We start from the raw sequence: 11,663 nt of genomic DNA, 5'->3' as shown, positions 1-11,663 counted from the left end.
CATGCTGCTTTGTCCCACCTGGAGGCTGCTCTTTGTGGATTTCTGTTTGGCCTTCAATACCATCCTTCCCCACAGACTGGTGTCCAAGCTGACAGAACTGGGTCTCTCACCATCCATCTGCTACTGAATCCTAGATTTCCTGTCGGGCCGCTCGCAGAGGGTTAGAGTGGGCCCCCATACCTCCACTGCTCTCAGCCTAAGCACTGGCTCACCACAGGACTGTGTGCTGAGCCCCAGACTCTACACCCTCTACACTTACGACTGTGCCCCCACCCGCTCCAGAAATACTTTTATAAAGTTTGCTGATGACACCACAGTGGTCGGACTCATCTCTGGGGGGGATTAATCGGCCTACAGGGACAGCGTGGAGCGGCTGTCCAGGTGGTGCGGCGATAACAACCTGGCTCTTAACACCACCAAGACAAAGGAGGTGATTGTCGACTACAGGAAAAATAAAACGGACATTCAACCACTCTACATCAATGGGGACTATGTTGAGAGGGTCTCGACCTTTCTGTTCCTCGGCATCCACATGGAGGAGGACCTGATCTGGGGCACCAACATCATGGAGCTGATAAAGAAGGCACAGCAGAGACTCTACTTCCTGAGACTCCTCAGAAAGCCTAGAAGCTGCTTGTGGCCTTCTACTGCAGCTCCATTGAAAGCGTGCTCACATATGGTGTGGGTGTGGTACGCCAGCTGCACAACAGCAGAGAGGAAGGCGCTTCAGAGGGTCATCACCACAGCCCAGAAAACCACTGATTGCCCTCTCCCCACCCTAGAAGAACTATATAGTTGCCGCTGTCTCAGCAGAGCCGAAAAAGTCCTATTATAGCTCTATTTTTATAGTTTTTAAATGATTGTTACTGTTTCTTAACATAGCTGTTATAGTTGTTGTCTTTTACACTGCAGAGGATGCACTTTTCAATTTCGTTGTTATGAAAATGACAATGACAATAAAGAATCTATCTATCTATCTATCTATCTATCTATCTATCTATCTATCTATCTATCTAACTTCCCTCTCTCTTACCATTAACTATTAATTTTACATTGATTAAAAGTAATTTTACTTTCACATCCTTGTATTTATTATGTTCATCTGTACTGTAGGGTTATATGGGGGCAGGGGTGTTGAGGAAAATCTGCCTCTTTTTCAGAGCCTAATGTTGGCAGGTATGTAGAGGTCAGAAGTGTTCTTTGTTTTTGTTGTGTTAGCAATAGTGACATCAGGTTGATTTGGTTAGGTCAAAGCTATGGAGTATTAAATCAGCCATATTTTCTCACTCCATCTTAGTCTCTCTTACCCTTAGGTGTATGTAAACAACAAGTTGTACACTTCTTTTTAAAATACAAAAATGTGAAATTATCGTATTGCTTATTGGCCATGAGAAGCAGGTTATTGGTATCAGCTGGAAAAAAAATCCACATTGGTGCATCCCTAGCAGCAATAAAGTGATCTGTGACTTAAAGAGAATGTCCAGGGGCATTAAGTGTTTGGCAATGGCCCCCTCCCTACTTCCTACCCCCCAACTTCCAGCCCCCTTGCTTGTGTCACACCCATCTTAGAGCTTGACCTTCATTTTGATCTCAGCTACACACCTGTAAAGTTTTGTCTGACTGCATCTTGCACAGTTGTGACATTATCATGATGACACAAACTGTTCACAGACAGACAGACAGACAGACAGACATATTCACCTGCCAAAATACTTAAAACAGCTCCTGTGGTAGTTCCTGCTACAGTAGGTGTCTCCAGGACTAAATTTCATCATGATTACACACACACACACACACACACACACACACACACACACACACACTGACTCACAGAGTGGAAAAAATACCAGCCAACCATCTCATTATCTGTGGTCATCCACATTATGAACACAACATATACTGTCATATATATAATAAACTACTAAAAATACTCAACACCAAAGTCAGTCTTTTTTGTATTAAAATATAATGAAATGATTCACTTCATGACAATATACACAAAAACATGCACAAACAAATATGCACAAATACAAATCAAATGATATTGTTAAAATTCGGTCATGTTCAGTTAGCCATCGTAGTCTGTCTGTTAATCTTGAGGGTAAAAAGATTTTCGTCTGGTCATCATGGCAGTGTTTGACCTCATTAATCTCAGTCGTATTGCTGCAACTATTTAACTTATCAGTATGAGATGATTTTTGACACCCTTAGTTTGATATATTAATGGTTCAAACTTACTGTTGAGGAAGGAGATAAGACAGGCTGTTAAAAAGCAATGACTTAGTCAACATGCTCTGCTTTGGACTGCTTACACTTTGTACATGCGCAACAGCTGCTACGCAAACTGTGTGGAATGTGATGGTAGAAATGGGCCTTTACTCCTAACTTGGATTGGTGTCTTCTATTAATATGTAAAACAATGAAGCAATAAAGCAAATAAGTATATGTCATAGAACCTATGCTGTTTATTCACAAAGTTAAAGGGCTGTGGGCATGGAGGGGTTGAGAGTTTTTATTGTGGAGGTTCATGTTTAGTGCCGGATGTGTTTTTAACAAAAGTAGCATTGCGCTCCAGTGTTATAGCCCTTCTTCCAGACGTCTGGTTCAGTTCACTCATATCCACTCCGGAGTCTAAGCTGGTGTCTCGACTCTCAACTGGCCTTCGCCTTCTCTGCTGCTCTGACACTGCATAATGGATCTCAGCTGCAGGTTTGCCCTCCAGTGATACAAACCAGGCCCGAGGTGGCTGAGTTGAGTGTCCGCTGCCCCTGATCTTATTTAATGTCCCAGGGACTGACACTGACTCTGGGAGGCTGAAGTGACTCCTGGATGTGTTGGCAGAAGTTGCTGCCTCAGAGCTCTCTAGAACTCCGAGCTGCTCCTCAGTTTCCATTGTCTGGTTCTGGGTGGCAGAGGGATCTTTTGGCAGAGTCTGGGTGAAGCTGTCTTTACTCAGCGGCTCAGCAGCAGCCCCCGTGCGGGGAAGAGTGGCCGACTTGCTCCACTGGGGCTGCTCTGGCTGCTCCTCCAAATGGAAGAATGCTGGAGCGTGAAGGATGGCAACAGGCTGGTTGTAGAAAAACAAATTATCTGTCAAAGAGGCTGGTACTCTGATCTGACCTGCAGTTTCATGCAAACACATCAGATCATTCAGGTCAGTGTTAAGCTCCAGTTCGTTACCCTCCACCGTAATGGCCACAGCATTGGGATTAGCTATTACATTGCCATTGTGTATAGAAATAACAGAGGCATTGTGGCGATTATCCCCCTTTTCTCCAAATGATTGGTTCACTCCATCCTGTGGATGAGAGAAGCCTGCTGAAGATAATTCAAAGACTTCATCTTCACTTGTGGAGGTGGTTTGGTCTTTTCTCATCGCTGGTGGGATCTTCTTTATTTTAGTTTCACTGGTCGAACTTCTGTAGACAAGACAGAGCATGTGTCTCAATCAGTGCCAGGCTAATGAAACTGAGCAGCAGTTCATTGCACAGTATCACAAAGGACTACACAGTACAAATACAGACATTATATACCACAGCTGGATGAATAATAGTTTTGCTTTTGTAACTGGTCAGCAGTTTGTTTAAAAGCACTTAGATATCAGTAAAGCACCAAATAGTTGAAGGAATACTCCACTGAAAATGATAAAATGCTCATGCCACTTGGCAGTGTTGCTGCACTCTAGATTGGTCTTGGTCTAGAAACTGGTCTCAAAACAACTTCTTGGTCTTGTCTTGGACTTGACCGCTTTTCTTCTCACTCATATCTCAGACAAAGAGGAATCAGGATTTATTTCAAGACCAGTTTAGACCACAAGTATATACAGATATCACTAAATTTCACTAAGTTGCTTTAAATCAACTACCTAAGATTGGACACTGTACAGACATATTAAGCTACCATAATACATTTATCATTCATACTGGTAACTTGTTTGTGTCATTCTACATATTGGTTTGCACCTATTTGCACCCTACTCTTAGTTTTTATATTTTAAACCTTACTGTTATCTAGTTTTATATTAGTTTATATTTACTATCTAATATATTTACATTTGTTATACATTTGCTTATCAGTTATGTTAATTTAGTCCTTGTATACTGCACGATTTTATCTGCACTCTTCTAACTGTTTCGCAACTGCTGCACAGCAATTTCAATTTACCTTGGCTTGAATAAAATCTTTTCTTGTCTTTGTCTTGTCTTAAATCACTCCTGAAATATTTTCTGCTTAAGTGATACAGAAGTACTGTAGTTACCTGTGTTATGGAGAAACTTTGTTTTTCAGTCATGACTAAGGCATGAGTACTTGATATTTATACGTTCTTTGGTGGGGTATTCTTTACCAATTAAGCATATTGATAACCTAAAAGTTAAAGATATTTTTTTTTCCGATATGCTTGATATGCCTTCCACATAAGCTGGTGAGACATTTTGAGATTTGGGCTGCAACAAAACCAGAAAGTATACTTTGAATTGTTACTCTGAGTATCAGCATCCCACAATTTATACTATACATGGACTAATATGAGATGAAAGCCTCTGTTACCTGCGATAAAACCGTAACCTAACCAGAAGACAGATGACAATAACAAGCATTCCTCCGAGGATAACCATCAGGAGAGATGAATGGTGCAAGATGAAGTCCATGGGGATGGCAAGTCCAAAGAAACCTAAAGTATATAGATGGTCAGAAGACGAAGTTTGGATGACATATAAAACACTGGTGCAATATAAATGATTTATATCATTATTTTTCATTTTGTATCTTAAAAACATTTGTATGTAACAAATCTTTAGCTTGTTTACCCTGACCAAGGCCAATTTCAATGGATTATGACACTTCCTATAGTCTTATAGTTTCCTTAGTGTTCCTTATAGAAAAATTAAATATCCACAATCAGAACAGTTCCACTATATAATAGGTTTTACTTTCATCAGATACATTTTTATTTAGAACTGTGACATGCCAGGGATGGTAGTATAAAAAAATATAGAACTATATAAACTGTTAGTAGTTCACACTATAAGCAGTAGCACTTGCCTCTGGTGGATGACAAAGGTGCTGCAATCCAGTAACCAAGGTGAGGAGCTGTGAATGTCCACACGTGTTTTCCTTCTACTGACACCACCGTTCCCAGTCCTTTTCTCATCCATCCACCTAGGTAAGACAAACAACAGAACGAAAGCATCAGGGCTGTTTGAATGAAAATATTTTTTAGTTTTTATTGTTGGTCACTGGTGCTTTTTTATGTGTGCTCATACAATAGTTATAGCAACACCTATTTTTCCACAATCCTTTGTACATAATAGTCCTATCTATTCTTTAACTTTATTTGGGTGGCTTTGTTGTACTTATTCTAAGGTGTTATGGCTAATTCTGTGTAAGTACCTGAGAGCAATGCAAAAAAAAAAATGGAGTCATATTCCTTCTATACTTGGTCAGTAGAGGTGATTCTGAATCCTGTCAGATCTTAAAATAAATGTGCTCGTTCCCTTCCAAAGACAGCTTAGGTTAATGAGCAGTGAAATTAATGAAGCATTGTATGATAAAAAAAGAGGTAATTAGTCTTATCTATTTCACATTTTGGAGTTTACTACTTTTGTATTTTTGACAGTTTTATGGACCAAAATGACCCCAAACTTCTGAGAATCAGAATGATTGTACTTCTTTCCAGGCGAACACGGCAACACAACTCTAACCCTTTTAGATAAACTTAAATAAATATGTACCAACTACTACACATGACATCCTGTCTGTGTTCTCTCTATACTGGTGGCACTAGATGCATTTTTATCTACCACTTACACATAATCTATTACTCTAAAATGAAAGAAATGACAGCGAGTTGGGGTAAACAAGGGATTGGGATTACAAGGTAGTCAAAACATAAATGAATAGAATACATAATAACACATAAACAATATAAATTCTACTTTCGTTAAGCTTATTATATTCACTTTTTGTTAGACAACAGTTAATATGCCTCATGTTATTTTGAACACTGAAAATTTAAGTTCATGTTCAAGTCTATTGTCATACACATAAAAGTACAGTGTGGATTCAATGTAATGAAATGCATTATGCCCTAGCTCTCTCTCAGCCTACAAAACCTACAAATAATACAATAAATAAAAATACATAACCTGAGAATAAGTGCATTTTGTCCAGTTGAAATACAACTGGGTATGAGCTTAACTCAAGAGGGCATGTATATAATAAGTAATTCATAAGAACTTAATATTCTTCAAGCAAAGGACTGGTAAAGTCAACATTTATACCCCAAGGGGTGCAAACTGCTGAATGAGTGAGAGGTGGGGTTTACCGTCAGTTGCCTGCTGCTCATAATGCTGCCAAAGAGCTGTTTGCGTTTCCCCAAGAATACTGTCTCTGTCTAGTCTTGAGAGTGGGACACAGGAATGAAAGTTATGGGCCTTCAGAGTGGGTGTCTAAAAGACCCTGACCTCTCCACATGTCAGGCTTTTCCCACCTTATATAAGATTGGTAGAAACCATTCAAATGACTGCAAACCATCTTCCACCACTGACTAAACAGACCACTGGGCTGATTCAAAGTTAGCTGGACATCAGAGTAGCATTTAACATTTTTTCATCTACTTGGAGGAAACTTCTGTCCATATAATTGCTCCTCTGGTTGATTATTACTGACTCAGCTTGCACATGACACACTCAACAGGGTAGCACTAGCCTCCTTATCTAGTCTGAACAGATAAATGTTACAACAGAACTTCTCAGAGGAATCTAACTGACACAAGTCCATGACACTAATAAGATATAAGCTCATCTTTTAGGGTTAACCTTGCCCTGCAGATGTGAAGTTGAGTCACACCGCCCTATGATCTTTCTCAAACTGAACATAAATATAACTAATACCTAATACAGTAGCCCTATAAAACTAAAAGAACTACAAGTTGACTACAATGCTACAACTATGAAAATGCACATGCGTGCGGCTTAGTAAAAGCCAGAGAGTGCTAACTAAGCTGAATTTATATTCAACCGACCTAACCCAGTGTATCACCATAGTTAATAATCACATTCGTCACTGTGTCACGTATTCAACTGCTTGTTTTTTCTACCTCAAAATTTCAGTGTTATTGTTAAAATTCTTAAACTATTTCAACAGGTGGACGACCATCCATCTTCCATTATCTGTAACTGCTTATCCTATTCAGGGTCGCAGGGGAGGGCTGGGAGCCTATCCCAGATGACATTGGGCAAGAGGTGGGGTACACCCTGGACACACTATCACAGGGCTGACACACTCACATCTACAGGAAATTTAGCAGAACCAGCATGTTTTTGGACTGTGGGAGGTAGCTGGAGAACCTGGAGAGAACCGACGCTGACACAGGGAGAACATGCAAACTCCATGCCAGCTAATGGGTTCAAATCCTCTTGCTGTGAGACAACAGTGCTAACCACAACATACAGTTAACTATCAGTGTATTATGGGCTGTTATGCTAATGGTTTATTTCATCAATGGAAACTTAAGCCATTTACAAGTGAGCCCCATTTACGAAGCAACATTTCCAAGTAGAGGCCGTGTGCATGCATCACTGTGACTTCTACTCACCAGTGGTCCGGTTGAAGAACCATGCAGGGACATTTGAGGACTGAAGTTCACGGCCGTCAGGAATACTGAGGCTGATCTGTATGGGCCCGCTCACATGTAACTCTGTGTCTCCTGAGAAGAGCTGCACACTGACAGCTGCCACCGGACTCAACTCTACTCTGACGTACCCTTGAAAAACAGAGAAGGTAATGCTTAAGAGAATATGTGGACTACACTAATTCAATTTATGAAAATGTCTCAACAAATAAGCTGAATTGTTCCACTGTATCATTATTATGTTCATTGCAGATTCTTCTTCTTTTTTTGTTAATAAAATAGTCCCAGTGAAAAGTAGTATGTGGTCCTTTTAGCCCATATCTTTGTGTCAACCTGCATTTTTGTCTCCCTCAGTGCCTTTTGTGATACTACTAGTAGATGGCACCACATAAAAAATCAGATCTTACACAGGCTTTTACCTCATCTGAACATGCACAGTTACTTTTGCCATTTAGAATCTGCAATGCAATGCTTTCAAATTTCAGACAGATTATGGAAATACTGAGTATGACCTGGCATTAACTGCTTTCAGAATACTGTCACTGCAGCAGACACATCTACCTGATTTACTGCTCATGATGCCCAACGTGTGAAGAAAGCTGCCCTCCTCTGACTGCAGCTTAGGAATGGTCAGGTAGGCTTTAACGGAGGTGACATTACTGCTGTCAGTCAGATTCAGCAGGCTCTTGGGAAACTGGACAACCGGCTGAGACAAAGCATCTGCAAATAAAGGAACAACTTAAATCAATGCTCGTGCTTATAATCACAGAGAGAGACAGAGAGAGGATGAGCAAGGTAGACACAGAATTAATAATAAAAAATTAATTAATATAATTAAAAAAAAGTGTGACTTTACAATATATACAGTACCAGATGTTTTGCCAGTGATCAGGACGGAGTCATCAAAGAGCCAGATGTTCCCCTGATTCACAGCGAGTAGTGACATGGTCACCGATGAAAATACTAAAACAATGACAAAAAAAGGAATAGGAAAGATGCAAAATTAGTATTGAGTACTTCATTTAAAATGTCACTGTTTGTCCACTAGATGGCAGTGTGACATATGTTATATATTAAACGGGCCAGATGTGGGTGAACCCTCTTCTCTGGTGAAGGCATATCTAATCTTAGACTACAAAAAGAACAGCTCAAGATTCAGATCTTTGCTACTCACACACACTCCAGATGTGGGCTATAAAATGATCCCAAATAGTTTTGCTTGGGTGCTGTGCTTAATTGGATGTTGAATGCACTGGGGTGAAGAAAAAGTTGGCCTTGCAATGACAACCACAAAGTTTGAAATATCAGCAAAGAATATAAGGTTCAGTATTTACTGTGATTATACTTAAGTGTCCTAGTTTTTTTTTTTTTTTTTTTTTTTTAAACTGCCTTCTTTTTTTAAAGGGTGACAAACTTCTGGACTGACAAAAAGAGAAAGAAGCTATCATAATGAAGTCCAGCCACTCAATGGAAAAAAAAAATTCCACCAGCTCAGAGAAAGTGTACTCACTGACATTACCGTGATCGTGAGAGCTAATGATGAATAAAAAATGACACTGCATGAAGCTCATTATCTGTGGTGAATCAGCTTAACAATGTCCACAGTGAGTACATACACACATTAAAGGAACTCTTCACCCACAAAGTGACCATTTGTATTTCAGTTACTCACCATGCGTTACCTTGAATGTGTGAAGTTTTTTTTTCCGCATGCCTCCACTGTGAATGGAGAAACCAAAAAAGATGAACACTCTTCATGAATAAGGTAATCAGGGCCCGCACTAATCAAAAGCTAAACTATATCAAAACATCTTTTTACAAAATCTCACACAGCCTGTGCAGTATAATCCAACTCTTTTTTTATCATGTTGTATACGCTGTACTTCCAAAACACATACATTTTTTTAAAATCTTACATTTATATTTAAAAACAGGTCAGACAAACAGTCTCAAACATGAGGGCCTTTGGCATATTTTGGGCCAGCACAATTGTAATTTACTTAATGTAATTATGTAGATACTTTTTAACGGCGGTGCCGGCCTTTAAAGCACGGAAAACGGCCCATTGATTATTTTTCTACACTGACATTGGGCTGGCCCAGTGCCATAGGGCTGGCCCAATGAAATCTCTCAGCCCTTCCTCCTCGGCCCCTCCCCACTCATTACTGAGTTCTCTTGAGTTCGAGTAGCTGGCTGTTGGCCTTGTGCATAGTGGTGGAGTGCGTAGCCTACTAACGTACACTGATGGATAAACCACCAAAGTGCAAGGGAGGTGCGGAGAAGCTACGGGAGAAAAGGCACAAGAATCTCCAGGCAGATGCAGCCAAATATCTGACATGTTTGCTGTAAGATCTGGTGCAGCGGGGCCGTCCGCACCGAGTGCAGTACATCCCGTCGCACCAAACATAAATGTGGACCTGCAAGAGAGTAGTTCTGGAGAAGAGATGGCTGCTAGTGGAGATGATTCAGAGGAGGAGGAGGAGGGACAGAAAGATATGGCCCAGGAACAGATTGAGGAGAACAGAGTAGCCACTGCCAGCCCGGTAAGGAGTAATATCAGCAGAATGAAGGGGAGACTCTTTCATGTAGGGAGGGAGATTGTGTAAGGGTGTCCACCTGTCCCGCTTTTCATGCATTTGAGCGTGGACAAGTGAAGTGCTTGAGCATGTGCTCTCCTTTGTTGTCTGTGTTTGGGAAGTACTGAGCATATGACTGGATAAATGAGGCGTGGATTATGTTGCATGAGTCGTGTGAGAGTTTGTAAATGGATGTTTAGATACAGTTTTGCTTTTGATTAGTGCATGCCCTGATTACTTCAATTCGTGAAGAATGATAATCTTTTTTGGATTCTACATTCACTGTCGAAGCATGCGGACGATTCAAGAATTCAGGGTAACACTCTGTTCCTTTAAATATCTTACTTGGCATTCTGTTGGTTTTAAAAGGCAGCAGTGTGCAAATGTAGCCATCCTTGCTGGCCACAATTGCGATTGGCATCCCTGTTTGGTAAGGTACATGAAGCAAAACACTGCCATCCTCTACAGTGAGAGCTGTGCTGATCCTGGTGTAGTTGATGTAGACCTCCACCACCGCCTGGCTCAGGTACTGGCGACTCAGCACATTGTTCACCTGGACCTTGAGGTTAAAAGCAGAGTCTGAGGGGAAAATAAAGATTGGGTTTAGTAAAACAACTTATAGTTGAGCATGAACGTTTATACAAGTTCAGGTTCACACATAATCAACAAGGCATGATCAAAATAACAAGAATACCTTACACATTAATGTAGTCCTGTAAAACACCTTATATTACAGTCCCATAGAATTACGCCTCTCTGACAAACTCTCAACAAAATGTATCAAAGTAAGATCCACAAAGGTGATATTTGTTGCACATTGGCCTGCATTATAAGTTATCGTAAGGTGTTTCTTTTGTTTTGTCCACCCTTTTTTATGCAGTATCACCACTGGCTTTAATGCTTCATCAGAATGGAGTGGGCTGCATTTCCAATTAACCCAAACAGGACCTTAATGACAACAAAACAGGAAAAGCAATTTGCAGAATCCCTCGAGGCTATCAATCAATTAATCCCAGCAGAATTTACAGAGGTGGACACAAATACAAATGGTAAAACTGGGTAATTAGTTCAGAAAAGCCTGCATTCAAGATATGTCACACCAGCATGCAGACAGCTAAGTACAGTACATATTTCCAATAGCGTGATTCTCATGATGGAGTTAATACATGTTTTAAGGTAGGTAAATCCCATTTAGGGCCTAATGATAACGTGTCACCTTCTCTACAAACCCAATTAGCCACTTTCACACTGAGTGCAGCTATCAGGCTCCTCTCCTGTGGAATCATCTTCCTGTTACGGTCCGGGAGGCAGACACCGTCTCCACATTTAAGACTAGACTTAAGACTTTCCTCTTTGATAAAGCTTATAGTTAGGGCTGGCTCAGGCTTGCCCTGTACCAGCCCCTAGTTAGGCTGACTTAGGCCTAGTCTGCCGGAGGACCCCCCTATAATACA

General features: G+C 40.6%; 1 protein-coding gene across 1 annotated transcript in view; it reads right to left on the bottom strand.

The window, feature by feature from the left end:
* Window positions 1-1,955: 1,955 nt before the first annotated feature.
* Window positions 1,956-11,663, bottom strand: part of LOC126393422 (protein FAM171B-like) — a 16,866-nt gene continuing 7,158 nt past the window's right edge. The window contains exons 2-8 of the mRNA XM_050049587.1: window positions 10,555-10,788; window positions 8,504-8,596; window positions 8,195-8,353; window positions 7,598-7,765; window positions 5,044-5,160; window positions 4,549-4,672; window positions 1,956-3,419 (exon numbers count right to left, since the gene is read on the bottom strand). Of these exons, the coding sequence (XP_049905544.1) occupies window positions 2,513-3,419; window positions 4,549-4,672; window positions 5,044-5,160; window positions 7,598-7,765; window positions 8,195-8,353; window positions 8,504-8,596; window positions 10,555-10,788 (1,802 nt within the window). The 3' untranslated portion in view covers window positions 1,956-2,512. The remainder of the gene's footprint in view (window positions 3,420-4,548; window positions 4,673-5,043; window positions 5,161-7,597; window positions 7,766-8,194; window positions 8,354-8,503; window positions 8,597-10,554; window positions 10,789-11,663) is intronic.

Source organism: Epinephelus moara, chromosome 7 (genome assembly GCF_006386435.1).
Source record: "Epinephelus moara isolate mb chromosome 7, YSFRI_EMoa_1.0, whole genome shotgun sequence".
NCBI classification, from domain to species: Eukaryota; Metazoa; Chordata; class Actinopteri; order Perciformes; family Serranidae; genus Epinephelus; species Epinephelus moara.
The sequence above is the reverse complement of the archived record's forward strand: the minus strand, read 5'-3'. Positions and strand labels throughout refer to the sequence as shown.